This window comes from Crocodylus siamensis, chromosome 5 (genome assembly GCF_052110815.1).
Source record: "Crocodylus siamensis isolate JL-2025a chromosome 5, ASM5211081v1, whole genome shotgun sequence".
NCBI classification, from domain to species: Eukaryota; Metazoa; Chordata; order Crocodylia; family Crocodylidae; genus Crocodylus; species Crocodylus siamensis.
Genome location: NC_143399.1, coordinates 37996935 through 38012154, shown reverse-complemented (window position 1 = coordinate 38012154; position 15220 = coordinate 37996935). Strand labels below are relative to the sequence as shown.

The 15220-nt window shown below is 56.1% G+C and overlaps 1 protein-coding gene across 1 annotated transcript; it reads right to left on the bottom strand.

The window, feature by feature from the left end:
* Positions 1-5136: 5136 nt before the first annotated feature.
* CACNG6 (calcium voltage-gated channel auxiliary subunit gamma 6) lies at positions 5137-15219 on the bottom strand. The gene is made up of 4 exons (XM_090049563.1): positions 14713-15219; positions 11699-11773; positions 11318-11455; positions 5137-10038 (listed from the first exon to the last, which is right to left on the bottom strand). The coding sequence occupies exons 1-4, from the start codon at positions 15038-15040 to the stop codon at positions 9809-9811; spliced, it is 771 nt and encodes a 256-aa protein (XP_089905689.1). The 5' UTR covers positions 15041-15219; the 3' UTR covers positions 5137-9808.
* Position 15220: the final 1 nt, after the last annotated feature.

Sequence of the window (15220 nt, the reverse complement as noted above, 5' to 3'; positions counted from 1 at the left end):
CTTTTTAATAGTCTTGATGGCCCACCAATCAAACTGCCCTTTCATCTGCAATTCTGCTGTTGGTTAGCTGCTCCTGGTAATGAAACTCCTATTTCACAACCCTGCAGATTTGTTTTTAACTCATTTCAATGAAATGGTTGTTACTTTTGCATCAGACTTAACCTGAATAAAGCCCCAGGCCTCTAGCCTATTAGTAAAGCTTCTGGCTTATTTTTAACTAGAGAAAAAGTGTGTTGTTTTATATCTGATGATGCACCTCCCCATGTTCACCCCACTTTTCTGAATCCTAGATCCACCCATGCCCAGCCATACTTCCCAGAGGTGTGGGTACGAGTAGCCAGCTGCCACCTTTATTGCTGACTGCTATTCGTGTTGCCCTGCCACTCAGTGCTGATTGGAGGAGAGGCTCCACTGGGGAGAAGAGGGGGTAGCTGCCATTTTGTCTGCTGCCCTTGGATCTCCCTGCAGGCAATAGGGCTGGAGCAAGCTGAGTGGAACCCACGAGGGGTGGGAGAGGATGTAGGCTGCTGACTGTGGGTCTCAAGGCTCCACACCTGCTGCCCTCCTCAGGGGCCTCTGTGGGCCAGCAGAGGGGATCCATGGGAAGATCGAGAGGTTTGGTGCTGCCACCACCACCAGGAGCCCTGTGCTAACCACACCATTATGGGAGATGTCATCTGCCCACGGGGCAGCAGTGGGGGTGGCAGCGGTGGCAGCAGTGCAGAGTTGTGCAGGGGGTGCCTCAACACAGCTGGCATGGGGCTCCCAGAGGCAGCAGCAGTGAGCCTTCCCACCCCACTCTGGCCTTTCATGTGGGGTCCCACCCATGGGGGCCCTGGGGGAAAGGCAGCAGGGCAGGAAGCCCCAAGCCCTGCATTGGGCAGCTCACATCCACCCCTGCCCCATGCACAAATCTGGGGGAGCACTGTCCCACTCAGTCAGGGATGGGTGTCACCCTAAGTCCACTGTTAGGAAAGACTGTTGCCTACTCCAACTTTTTAGTCCAAATGGACTTGCCTGGGTGTATCCCAGCTCTGGGAGAGGTCCATTTTAATCCCATGGCAGAAGAAGCAGCTGTCTTAAGGGGTGGGGCAGTGGCATTTCTGTTCGGGGGGTGATAGCTCCAGTCTAGTCCCAAACCCAGGGCATGGGAGGGCTAGATGGTGGTGGCTATCATGCAGCATGAGGGCACACATGGCATGGGCAGGCTGTGTGTGGGACATATGGAAGACTAAGGAGAGGACAGGGAGCAGAAAGAAGAACAGTAGATCAGGCAGGGAGCAGAGCAGCAGAGTGGTCAAGGGAAGGGGATGGGATTGGCACTTAGGGAGGGGATGGTGAGGGGCTAGTTTGTAGCACACCTGCCAAAAAAGTTGCCCTCCACTGGCCTCTACCAGCCCTTCACTGATGTAAACTCACTCCATTGCAGGTTAAGGGGTGGCTCTGTCTGCCTGCCGCAGGGGTAGTTGATGGCTCTAGTGAGGCCCCAACCTGTGTGTTAAACAGGCCCTAACTCCTCCACTCCATCCTCTGTCCCCATAGAAAATCACAGGGCTCTTTGGAAACCACCCTCCCATGAACCACAGCCACTCAGCCTGGGCTCAGTGACAGGATCATGTCCACGAGATGGCAGTGCAGGCCCACTGGGGAGTCACCCACTCAGCACAAGGCAGAGACATTTCCCTTGAGGAACAAAACCCCTTACAGTCCCCTCAGTGCCCCTGGATCTTCCTCGCCTGTGTTGGCCCCATCTGGGCAACAAGAGCAACCTCTGCCAGCCCCCAGGCATTGGAAATGTGCTGACCTGGGGGCCTTCCATGGGGGGCGGGATCAATTTTCCCAAAGGGAGGATTTGCTTTGTGAATTAGGTTGATATGGGTTCAAAACTCTCTGAGACCTGGCAGCTCATGATGGCTGCCTCCAACACCATGAAAGTGTTTTAGACATAAGGAGGTTCTCTTAGGCACAAATAGAAACCACTGTTTTGGACACTGCAAGGAACAACAAGGACCACCCGGCACCACCTGCTACAACAACAACCGCCAACTACCAACAGGAACCATCAACAGCAACCTGTTTCCTTCAGAATACCAAGAGAAGAGCTTAGCAACAAGACTTTTTAATATCTGTAAGGCAGAGCTAAAACTATGGCTGAGATGGCACCCACCACAGCACTACATAGCCCCTATCCCCTTGTTATAGGATAAAACAAGACAAAAACTGTTGCCGGTTTGAGAGTGGCTGCGAAAGAGGCAAGTGGCAGTTAACTCTGTGACCAGTGCGTCCAACACCATGAAAGTGTTTTAAATATCAGGTGCCTCCTATAGCAGACACAGAACCCCTTGGCTTGGAAATTGAGAGGAGGAGGATTGTTGTGGATAATAATAACAATAACCACAACAGCACTAATAATAGTTTCATTGTTAGCAGGATCGGAAGGGACCTGAGCAGATCATCAAGTCCAACCCCCTGCCATGGCAGGAAAGAGTACTGGGGGTCAAACGACCCCAGCAAGGTTTTCATCTAGCCTCCTCTTAAAGACCCCCAGGGTAGGAGCCAGCACCACTTCACTTGGAAGTTGGTTCCAGATCCTAGCCGCCCTGACAGTGAAGTAGCGCCTCCTGATGTCTAATCTGAATTTACCCTCTGCCAGCTTGTGACCGTTATTTCTAGTCACTCCTGGCAGTGCTCGGGGGAACAGGGACTCCCCCAATGCCTGCTGGTCCCCTCTGACTAGTTTGTAACAGGCCACTAGATCCCCCCTCAGCCTTCTCTTGTGGAGGCTGAACAGGTTCAGGTCCTGTAGCCTCTCCTTGTAGGGCCTGCCCTGCTGACCCCTGATCATGCGAGATCATTGTAGTTGTAACTGTTATCATAATAACAGTTACAACTACAATACTAATGATGATGATAAGAATAATGAAAAGGCCCTTCTCTCCAAATACTGAAAGTGGAGCTTAAAAATTCAAGACTTATTTAAAATTCATAAGATGAGGCTAAATATATGCACTTTGTTTTTATAAAACGTGAGACTTATTGGTGATGCCATGGTACAAAAGGAGTCACAAGTCTGGGTTAAGTATCTCTTTTAAAAATGCTGAGAGCTGCTTAAAATTTTGAAGCAGGGTTGATTGAGTCAAAAGCTAACATATTTAACGATTTCTTTGCCTCTGTCTTCCTAAGTAGGGACCAGTTCAGCCACCTCCCTGCTGGGCCCCCCTCGGGCCCCGGGAGAGACACGCCTGGGCCAGGGGTTAGCGAGGAGTTAGTTAGGGTACTTCTGGAGAGGCTGGACGTGTTCAAGTCCGCTGGTCCGGACGATCTTCACCCTAGGGTTCTACAGGAACTGGCCGAGGTCATTGCGGGACCCCTGGCGCGGCTCTATGAGCACTCGTGGTGCTCTGGCGAGGTGCCGGAGGACTGGAAGAGGGCCAATGTGGTCCCTATCTTCAAAAAGGGAAAAAAAGAGGACCGGGGAAATTACAGGCCAGTTAGTCTTACCTCAATCCCGGGTAAGCTCTTTGAAAAAATTATCCTGGCACACATCCAGGAGGGCCTTGCGGGGGAATGCATGCTCAGGGGCAACCAACATGGGTTCATCAGTGGCAGGTCTTGTCAGACCAACCTGGTGGCCTTTTACGATCAGGTCACCAAATCATTAGACGCAGGGGTTGCTGTGGATGTAGTCTTTCTGGACTTCCGGAAGGCTTTCGACACTGTCTCTCACCCTGTCCTCATCAAAAAGCTGGGAGACTGTGGTGTCGATGCCCACACGGTCAAATGGGTCGCCAACTGGTTGGAGGGCCGCACCCAGAGGGTGGTAGTGGATGGGTTCTTCTCGACCTGGAAGGACGTGGGCAGTGGGGTTCCGCAGGGCTCGGTCCTCGGGCCCGCACTGTTCAACATCTTCATCAGTGACTTGGATGAGGGGGTAGAAAGCACCCTGTTCAAGTCTGCTGATGACACTAAGATGTGGGGGGGTGTGGGTGCACTAGAAGGGTGCAATAGGCTACAAGCTGACCTTGACAGGTTGCAACAGTGGGCGGATGAGAATAGGATGGGGTTTAACACTGATAAGTGCAAGGTGTTGCACATGGGGAGGAAGAACCGGCACCACACTTACAGGTTGGGGAACTCCCCTCTTGCCAGCACGGAGACGGAAAAGGATCTTGGAGTCGTCATTGACTCCACGATGAACATGGGCCGGCAGTGTGGGGAGGCAGTCAAGAAGGCCAACCGTACCCTGTCATGCATCCACAGATGCATCTCGAGCAGGTCCAGGGAGGTGATCCTCCCCCTCTATGCGGCACTGGTCAGGCCGCAGCTGGAGTACTGCGTCCAGTTCTGGGCGCCACACTTCAAGAGGGACGTGGACGATATGGAAAGAGTTCAGAGGAGGGCCACTCGTATGATCAAGGGTCAGCAGGGCAGGCCTTATGAGGAGAGGCTACGGGACCTGAACCTGTTTAGCCTCCACAAGAGAAGGTTAAGGGGGGACCTTGTGGCCTGCTACAAACTGGTCAGGGGGGATCAGCAGGTATTGGGGGAGTCCCTGTTCCCCCGTGCGCTGCCAGGAGTGACCAGGAATAACGGTCACAAGCTGGCGGAGGGTAAGTTTAGATTAGATATTAGGAGGCGCTACTTCACAGTCAGGGCGGCTAGGGCCTGGAACCAGCTTCCAGGGGAAGTGGTGCAGGCTCCTAGCCTGGGGATTTTTAAAAGGAAGTTAGATGAGCACCTTGCCGGGGTCATCTGACCCCGGTGCTCTTTCCTGCCAAGGCAGGGGGTCGGACTAGATGATCTACCTAGGTCCCTTCCGACTCTAGCTACTATGAAACTATGAAACTATGAGTCTCCTGTGACAGTCTAGGAAATATATGAGAAGCAAAGGTTTGTTTGTTTGGGGGGTTTTTTGGATGATATCTTTTATGGGACCAGCTGTATAGTTGGGAGAGATGTTAGATGAGGTTTTGACCACAGGCTGTCTCAAAGCTCGGAAATCCAAGGAAGCTGAAGTTAAAAAGGGATTTAAATAGGTTTACAAAACCCATGAGACTATGAAGAATCACATAGCTGGGTAAAAAGGTGAGCGACTGACTTCAAACAGCAAGTTTGGGTTCAAAACTCAGAGATTGATTTTAAAATACGGAGACTGATTTAATCAAGATGTCACCATTTTAAAATTCATTAGGTTTTTTCTTTAATTACAGTTTTTTTCTGCTAGTTTGGGCACCTGAAATACTTTTTTTTAATGAAAGGAGATTCTTTTGTAAAGCTGAAGCCTCCAGGAGCTGGTGGTTTTCAAAAGAGTAGCTAAAATGACAAGAATTATGTTAAAGTGCCTAGAGTGGAAAAAGCCACAGGTGCATGTCCCTGGGTGAACCTGGGTACAGCCTGCCAGGGAGGTAAGTGCCTCATACAGCCAAACAGTCAGGAGTGGAGGGGGAAGGAGCACTAAGGTCTGAGGTCTGCTACCTATTTAGTGCCCCAGCAGGAGGAATTGGACTGTGTGAGGACTCTGTTCCACAGTGGAAGCACTGGTCTAAAGAATCCCTGCACAAACATGTGCACATTTGCATACACCCCCACCCCCAAGCACATAAACACAATTTCATACATGCACATACAGTTACACATACACACAAATAAACATAGGTCTGCTCAAGTGCAAAAATGCCACTTTATGTGCACACACTCACTACTGTGTAAGCACAGTCACTGTTGCACACACAAACACATGCTCTGCCTCCTGTACGCAGAGATGCACATCTGCTGCCACAAATGCATATGTGCCTCCACAAACCCGTGTGCACAGGGAAACAAGACATCAATGTGTCCACAAGCACAGCTGTCTCCCACCCATATGCACACATAGGCACTCACAGACATACACACACAGACACATAACATAGACAGGTATACACAAACACACAGAGCTTCCCATCCCTTTACACTTGCACAGAACCCATCAATCGCCCACACTTACACCCACTGCCCACTGATGTCTGCCTTCTTGCAGTGGCTCCAAGGAGGGCAGGGTTCCCCACTAGAGGGCACCTGCAGCCCATGGTTTTTGGGGACCTCCCTGTCCCATGCAGCTCCAGCCCAGATAGTGGCTGACGCAGCCAGGCTGTGCTTGGCTGTGAAGGTCACTTTGAGGGGGATGATGCTGAGATGGGGATGCCAAAGTGTGGGAACTACCTACCTGGGCATGTCCCTTCCAGTGGGTGCTGGCCCCAGGGCAGGAGCACTAACTGGGACAGAGGGTGGGCATGGGGCAGAGCTTTTCCCCTCTGTGAGATACCAGCCCTGAACTAGCCCCAGACCAGGGGCCTTTCCCCGAAGACAAGGTCACTTGATGTCCCACTGCCCCCACCCCATCATAACACAGGCAGACAGACAAACAGGGACGGGTGTGAATGGACAGATGAACCAGCCCAGGCCCCCTGTCCATCTGGCAGGGCAGGACAGCAGGCAGCAGCCCTGCTGTGCCCTTGAGCTACCCACGTTCCTCTGCTGCTTGCACTCCCCCTCTCCCTCCCCTCCCCAGCCTCTGGCAGGGCCTCCAGGACTTGGCAAAAGCCTCGTTAATTCAGCAAAATGGAAATGAGCTGCTTGCTGCTCCTGGGCCCAAGATATGGTTTAAAGGGGACGCAGCTGGGAAGGGCACTAGACACTGGGGCTGGCACCAGCGACGCGCATGGCCAAGGGCAACCCCACTGGCACTGTGCGTGTACGTGCGTATGTGCATGTGCTTGTACACAGATCAGGGTGTGTAGGGGTGTGGTGCATGTGCAGACTTGTGCAAGGTGGGGGTGTCTGTGTTTGTGAAGCATAGCTTTGTGTGTGCAACTGTGTGTACCTGTGAGGAATACATAGGCTTATGTGAGTGTTTGTGTTAACCTGTGTGTGTGTGTGTGTGTGTGTGTGTGTGGACTTGTATGCATCTGTCTGCATAGTGCTTTGTGCAGACCTGTGTGTATGTGTGTGTGCACATGCATGCATGGTGTGTGTGTGTGTGTGTGGCTATTTAGATGTGTGTGTGTATGTGTGTGCGCGCGCGTGTGCATATGCACCCGCGCAGTGACGTCAGCTTCCGCAGACCTGGCTACTTTTCATTCCAGTCAGCGTCTCCGCTCTGCAGAGCCCAGCTGGGGCTGCCGTGCACAATGGCCCAGACTCCCCTCCCCCAGCCTGAGCGGGGCACAGAGCCCTGCCAGACCCAGGAGGGAACCCAGGCATCCTGTCTCCCAGCACTTTAAGCCCTCACCCTTGCACTAACTCATCATACCCCCAACTTCCCTCTCAGAAATAGGAGAAAACCCAGGTGTCTGGGCTCCCAGCCCCCCTGCACTTCCAGACCAGACCCAGTGTCCCCTCCCAGAGCTGAGACAGAACCCAAGCATCTGGGCTTACAGCCCCCCGAACTAACTCACCGTTCCCCATTCCTCTTCCTGCTCATACTGTGCAATCTGCTTCCCTCTATGCACACACCCTGGCTGCAAATCACAGGGTCCCCATGCAGAGTAGCGAGGGTGAGGGAGCAGGGTCTGGTTGGTCAGAGCAGGAGGTGCCAGGATGCCAGATCTGGGAGGGGGTGGTGGGTGGCAGCCCCCTCCTCCTCTGGAGCTCTGGTATAGGAAAGAACTTGGGTCAGGACCCGAGAGCTGTTTACACCACGCACTGTAACTGGAGAGCCCAGAGCTGGCCCAGAATAGCCGGGGCCTGGCTGAGCTGGGGCCTGCTGTGTGCCCCCGACTGGCCTGTAGGGCACACGCTGTTCTGCAGGAGATGTGGCTCCTTCTCGCATTCTCCATGCCCCCGCCCCACAAGCTCCCAGCCACCCCAGACCTCTATAGACCTTCCTCCATTCATCTCTGCTTCAACTGCAGGCAGAACCCTGCCCTCACTTCCCAAATCCTATAAGCCCTCCCTCTCAAGCCTGCCAGTGTCCCCTGGCATGGGGCCAACTCAGAGCCAGCACCCCTGGAGGGGAAAGACCCCTGTCCCATCCCTACTTGAGAAGCCAGCCAGTGCCCCCTGCCCCGGGGCCCAATCAGAGCCAGTGCCCCCTAAAAGTAGTAACAGGAGCTGCCAACTCCCTCCCACCCCCAACAAAATCCATGGTGCATGGTGCCCAAGGCTCACTGGTTTTCCGCTTCCCAATTTCCACGTCCTCTTATGGCCTCTGGCCACCAGCACAAATCCAATACCACAGCAGAAAGTCTGCCTGGTGTGCTGGCTCTAGAGTTAGGCATGTCTCTGACCTCCTTGGGGTGGGAGAGCTGTGGGCAGGGAAATGCCAGTGTGACCAGAGAGTGGGGGGTGTTGAAAGAGGGGTGTAGCACCACCATCTCCACAGCGACTGTCTTAGGCACCACAGCTGCCCAGATAGTCTTGGCCTGTGGTATTGAAGCTGGACAATGAGCTAGAAGCAGGGGAGCTTTGGGCTTGGAGGTCCTGGGCACCTGCTAAGGGGCAGCTGGGGAGAGAGTGAGTTAAGAAGTGTGTGTGTGTGTGTGTGTGTGTGTGTGTGTGTGTGTGTGTGTGTGTGTGTGTGTGTGTGTGTGAGAGAGAGAGAGAGAGAGAGAGAGAGAGAGAAAGAGAGAGAAACAAAGTGTAAGTTAAGGTAGGTATGCATGTGGGGGGGTGCATGTCTGTGTGAGAGTGTGAGTGCGGGGGATGTCGTGTGTCTGTGTGGCTATGAGTTAAGGTGTGGTGTGTCCTTATGTGTGGGATACAGTGTGTCAGTCCCTGCTGTCCCCTGCTGGAAGGAATGAGTCCTCTGTGTGCGTGTGTGTAGGAAAGTATGTGTACACATGAGTGAGAGTGTGTAAAGAGAGTGTGTGTAAGTGTGGGGGTGGTTAGCTACCCCTCACTGGAGGGATGAACTGAGATGTGTGTGTGTGTGACCTGCTTGGCAGCCCTTCCTCCCAGTGAGTGCGGCTAGGATCTTGGCCCATTTGGCTTCAATGATCTGGAGGCTCCTGCAGCCCTTGGGCTGTTGCATTCCCCTTGCCACTCCTCATCAATGCCTTGGTTCTTGCTCCAAACCCGCTCACTCCATTGGGCTGCTCCATTGGGTCTGTGCTGCTGGGCAAGGAGTCAGGTGCCCTGTGGGGCGCAGTGTGGGGGGCAGTCCCCTGTCACAGGGCATGTTGTATCCTCCACTGGGTCCCCACGAGGCGGCAGGCAGATTTCAGGCAAGCTTCACCTGTCTCAGGCACCAGAAGCGGGAATCCCCCTCAGCCTTCATAGCCCTGCAGCAGGCCCTGTATCCACTCCATATCCGGAGTGACTCCAGATTAACCCCAAGGGAGATGAGTTCAGGGTGCAGCCTTGCAATCAGGAGTGACTCTGCGATGGGCAGGGGGGTGACTGGGCACAGCCGGGTGGATGAGGTTGGGGAGCTGAGAGGAGAAACACACCCCCTGAGGCTAAAAAATAGCTGTTTATAAAAACCAAGGTTTGGTACAGACCCGCTGAGGTTATGAACAATCCCACCCACTCCAACCCCCCACCCTGCCCCATGAGCCCACTTGTCCCTCCTTAGCGTAGCTGCCCCTCTCCTTAGCATCTCTGCCCCCTCCCCCTGAAGGGCATGAACCCTGGGGGTCGTATTTACAGGTGGGAAATTACAAACAGGTCCCAGCTGGGGAGGGGACAGGGGAAAGGGCAGTTGGAGGGGAGGGGAGGGAAGAGGCAGGGCTCCTCCTTCTGGGTGGGGGTGGGGAGGGGGCCTGTGGAACCCCCCCCCCAGTCCCTCCCTCTCGGCTCCACTGTTCCCCATGTCCCGGGGCCACGTCTGTTAGGAGCTGCTCCCCGGCCCCTTAAGGCAGAGCTCCCAGGGCTTTTTGGGCAAGGCCGGCAGGGACAAGAAGATGAAGCAGCCGCCACCAAAGATAAGGATGATGCCAGCAGCCACAGCACAAGCCACGGACCATGAGTACTCATACTCCAGCGGGACGCTGCTGTCACTGCTGACCAGCCACCGCACCGAGTGGCGGAAAACCTCCACGCTCACCAGCACCATCAGCCCTGCAGAGACAAGAGACTGGGCTAGGCAGGGAGTGCTGCGCTGGGAGGAATGAGGGGATGGCAGAGGTTGGGAGGGAGGGGGTGGACTTGGGAAGGGGTGCCACAAAGTAGGGAGTGGAGCGGAAGCACTAGGCAAAATCTGGCCCATGAGCCAGATCTGGCTTATGGGGGTATTTTCCCCATCCCATGACAAGGCAGCCAAACTCCATTTCCCAGCAGCCCTGGAAGCTCCTTTGGCTGCCATTGCCAGACCCAGCCCTGCTGCTCAGCCACCCCCACCCATCTGCCCCATACTGAGCACAAGGTGCAGGACCCACACGGGCAGGATGCATGGCTGGGTGGCTGGGATGGGCAGGGAGCCATGGGCTGGCAGGGAGTGGTGTCCAGGAGCAAGATGGGCAGACGGGGCCCCGGAGACCACAGGATCTTGGAGTGGTGACAGAGCAGGGCTGGGGCCCAAGGCACTGCACACCCCAGTGGTGAGTCCAGTTCCACAGGCAGGAGCATGCAGGGAACAGATCACAGCTCTGCCCCTGCCCTGGGCCCACACTGTCACCACCCCAAGATCCTGGCCCTGGCCCCAGACACAGCTCCCTGCCTGCCCACAAGCCCTGCCTGTGCAGCTAGCTCCTCCGGTCTTCATGGAGACCCAAGGATCCCAGGGCCATGACAGCATGGGTCCAGGGCCACGGCCAGGGCTGGGGCAGAGCCCTGGCCCCAGCCCTGTACTGTCACTGCCCCAAGATCCTGGGGTCTCCCCACCCCCACCCACCCATCTTGCTCCCAGCTGCCACTGCCCACCAGCCCACAGCCCCATCCCAGCCACCCAACAGTGGGCCCTGCCCTTGTGAGTCCCACTCCCATCAGAGGGTGCAGGACACAGGCCAGGGTGCCCAACAGCAGCACCAGAAGGAGCCACCGCTGTTGGAGCTGCCTGAAAATGGAGTCCAGCACCTCAGTGCAGACTGGGCAAAATTCCTCCGTGGGCCGGATTCAGCTCACAAGCTGGATTTTGCCCACCCCAGAACTAGGGGACATTGTGCTACAGAGAACAGGGGTTTGGTGGCTGTAGCAGGGCAGGTGGCCATAGGGGGGAGCCATGATGGGCCAATGGGGCAGGTGGCACTAGGGTGCCATGAGCAGGGGAGCAGGGAGGTAGCTAGACAAGCGGGAGAAGAGCAGGGGCTTGGCAGGGCATTGTCCTGGGGGGAGCAGGGCAGAGGCTGGGGAGGGCAGAACAGGGGCTGGGCAGGGTGGAACAGGGTGGAGATCTCCTTACCTGAGATGATGAAGAAGAAGGAGGCAGGTTTGAGCAGAAACTCCACACCCTTGCTGAGGGCCATGGTGATACACAGGGAGCCCATGGCCATCAGTGTGATGCTGAGCAGGGAGACCACGGCTGCTGTGATGTTCAGCTCTGCAGGGGGGAGGCAGGAGCTGATTGGATCTATAGGAGGGAAACTCACCCCTCCCCAGAGATAGCAGCTAGATGAGTCCGTGGGGCTGCTCCAGGGAGCAGAGAGAGGACAATGTATCCAGATAGAGGGGGAGGAATGTGGGGCAGGGAGGAGGTAAGGTACGGAGGCAGATGGGCCCATGGGGCTGGTCAGGGGCAGGAAGCGGGTACTGGGGATGGTGGGCCTGGGGAGCTACTCCTGACCTTTCTTTGTCGTCCTCTGGAAAATGTGGGCGTTCTCCCCTGTGGTGAAGAATTTGAAGTAGGAGCAGTTGGCTTCTGAGGAAGAAGAAATGAGCAAAGTGTGAGGAGGAAGGAAGAGACAAAGGGACAAAACATGGACGGGAGGGAATGGGGAGTGACGACGTCTGACCACAAGGCCAGTGCATGACTGTGGGGAGAGGCATTAGAGGGGCAAGTGCCCTCACTCCAAGTTTGCTGAGCCAAGGCTGGATCCAGCACCACCCTGGTGACCTGGGCAGGCTGGGAGCTGGCTGCATGGCACTGGGGTGGGGGGTGGCATGTGTCCAAGGACACGGCATGGGGCTGAGAGCACAGCCAGGTGTATGCACAGCGATTGTGTGTATGTGTGTGCATGCATGCGTGTGCAGAGGTAACATGTTCACATGCATGTATCTGTGTGCAAGAGGCAGCTTGTCAATGTAGATAGGTGCAAGAGTGCAAGAGTGTATGCTCTGTGTGCATATGCACGTGTACATGTGGGCAGGTTCTGTGTGTGTGTATCTACAGAGGCAACGTGTTCACATGCACGTGTGTGCAAGAGGTGGTGTGTGGGTGGAGATAGATGCAAAAATGTATGCAAAGCCTTGTGTGTGTATACATATGTGCAGGGGCTCTGTGTGTGTGTTCACATGTGTATGTCTGTGCAAGAGGCAGTATGTGGGTAGATAGGTGCAAGTGTGTATGCAGGGGTGGGTGAGCACATGGGTGTGTACACATGTGTAGGGGAGTGTTCACAGACATTCACACACATGTCCTATCCTGTCCAGTCCCTTGCAGCTGCTGGGTTTCCCTGGGCATCCAGCCAAACAGGGGTGCTGTACTCTGGGTTTCTTTGAAAAGACAGGAGGGATCCCTGGGTCCCACTTTACACAGGGAATGGCTGTGGGATTTCCAGAGCCCCCATCCCCAAACTCAGCCTGCTGCCCAAAGCTGTGCAGAAGCGTGCAAGCTGTGTTCTGGAGGTGCCCTGGGATGCACATGTGGACCCCCTAAACTTTTTCCCAAGATATCACCCAGAAAGCAGAACCCAAGATAGCAGAGCAGCCCCAGCCCCCAGGCAGGGCCTTGCCTCAAACTCCAACTGTACTCGCACCCCTAGTCCCAAAACCTGACCAGGCTCAGGGCATCCTGACGGCAAAATGGACTGCCCAGGCTCCCCCCTACTTCCACAGTCATCCTAACCCCTAACATCCATCCACCCTCAAGCCAAAGCCCCCTCCAGAACCACCCCTGCCAGGAAGATAAGCAGGCCAGTCTGGATCTCCCACAAAGCAAGGACAGATAGACAGATGGGACAGAGGGGAGGAATGGGCACAGAGTTCTGCACAATGATGGATGGGAGGATGGACAGAGGTGGGCAAAAGGACAGACAGAGGGATACTGGCTCTAGGGTTGGATGGAGGGGTGGATGGATGGATGGATGAGTAGGTGGGTGGGAATGTGGGGCTGTGGGTGGCTGGGGGAGGGGAGGAGGGCTGAGGGGACAGGGTGGGGAGATGAGGCCACTTCAGCCAGACTCCACGTAGTGCAAACCAGGACCTGGCTCCTTCACAGCCCCTGGTCCAGACCATGGTGGGTGTGACCCAGGCATGGGGTGTGGCTGTACATAGGCCAGCTGGCACAGGGCCTGCACCACCATGGGCTGCATGCAAGTGCCATGCCGACTCAGCACTATGGCAGCTCGGGTTACCCCAGCCCGCGCCAGGATCCTCAGCAGCTGGAGTCTGTGGTAACCAAACCCCGGTTCCTTTCCGGACTCGCATCCCTCTCTGACAGGGACTCAGGGGCTGCAGCGTCAGGAAGACAGAGCCCCAAAGTGCCTGCAGCTCCCCGCAGTAGGTGCCCGTTCCAGAGCCAGATGTGGAACCCAGGAATCCAGACTTCTATTGACCTCCCAGCCAATCTAGCCACAAGACCCCACAATGGGGAGAGAATGCAGGTGTCTTGCTGTAGCCCACCAGACCTCACCCCCTCTTACAGACCTCTGAAGCTCTCCTGCAAGGAAGATGAAGCCTGGATAGGATAGAACCCAGGCATCCTGGCTCCAGCCCCCTCCCCTCCTACTGCTCTGGCCCACCAGCCCCTGTTCCACTCCCAACACTTCAAGCAAATCCCAGGGGCTCTGGTCTCCCCCCTCAGCTCCCTGCGCAGACCCTGCTGGGAGCAGGCCCCCAGCTGGCAGCGCGCAAGTGACGTCACCGGGCTATTTATGACCCTCCAGCATTGGAGTCTGGGGGGTGAGGGAGGGACGGGGAAAGGGAATGTAAACAGCAGGGGGGCGCGTGGGCACAGACAAATAGACAGGCAGATAGAGGGGGGATGGATGGATGGATAGCAGGAGTGTATGAGGATGGATTAGTAGAAGAGGGGCAAGGGGTGGACAGACAGACAGAACATGGGGGTGGATATAGAGATGTGTGTAAGGGAACCGACAGCTGGACAGACCAATAGACAAAGCAATAGGTACAGGGAGGGTGTGCAGATAGAGAGACAGGCATGACACGGATGGAAAGACAAACAGGCAGGAAAAGGTGCAGATCGGGGGGGGCTTGGCAGCTGAAAGGGGGAGCTGGCAGCTTTTGGGGGGCCAGGCAGGCTGGGGGCTCCTAGGGCTGGCCAAGACGGGAGCAGGGCTATCGGAGGAGTCAAGGCAGGCTGGAGGCTCCTGGACTTGGCTAAGAGGGGAGCTGGGCTATCTGAGGCGACAAGGCAGGGTAGGGGGGTCCTGTGCTGGCTGGTGCAGGGGGCAGATCAGAGGTACCTCACACAGGTCCCAACAGGCTGGTTGGGGGGACAGGCTGGGGGCTTCCTGGTGGGTTCCGGGCAGGCAGGGGGGCACATGCTAGCAGGTGGAGGGGAGGGGAGGGGAAGGGTGGCATGGAGTGGGGTAGGGTGAGGCAGACTAGCCTGGCCTGGGCTCCTGGTGAGGGGGACGGGGGAGGGAGGGCAGGGGCTGCAGTGCCAGCCACACTCACCGCCAGGCAGCTCAGCGGGGCCACAGGTCTTCCGTTCCTCCTCAATGTCCTCCACCCAGAGGCGCTTGTAGCAGAACTTCCAGAGCCCATAGTGGGCTGCCTCACATATGGTGCTATGGTTCTGCTTGTAGGTGTTTAGCTCCACCCAGAACTCGGTGCCCACGGCCAGCACAGTCAGCGTGACACCCACGATGGCCACAAAGAAGGCCAGCTTGATCTTGCCTTCCTGGGCATCCGTCAGGGGCTTGCGCCGCTTGCCACCTGCCCGCCCCCGCAAGCCGGCCACCCGCTGCTCTTCCTCCTGGAGGAAGAAGTTGGGCCACATCATTTGGACCCCCACCGGCCCCTTGCCCTGGCCCAGCTGAGCGCCGCACCTCCCTTCCCCACTGCCTCTTCTAGCCGCTCTGTGCCTCCCTGCCAGGCTATTTAGGTCAGGCGCTTGGGTGCCAAGCTCCTCTGCACCCCAGCAGGGCTGGCGGTGCACTCACACCCGCATGCACACACTCTC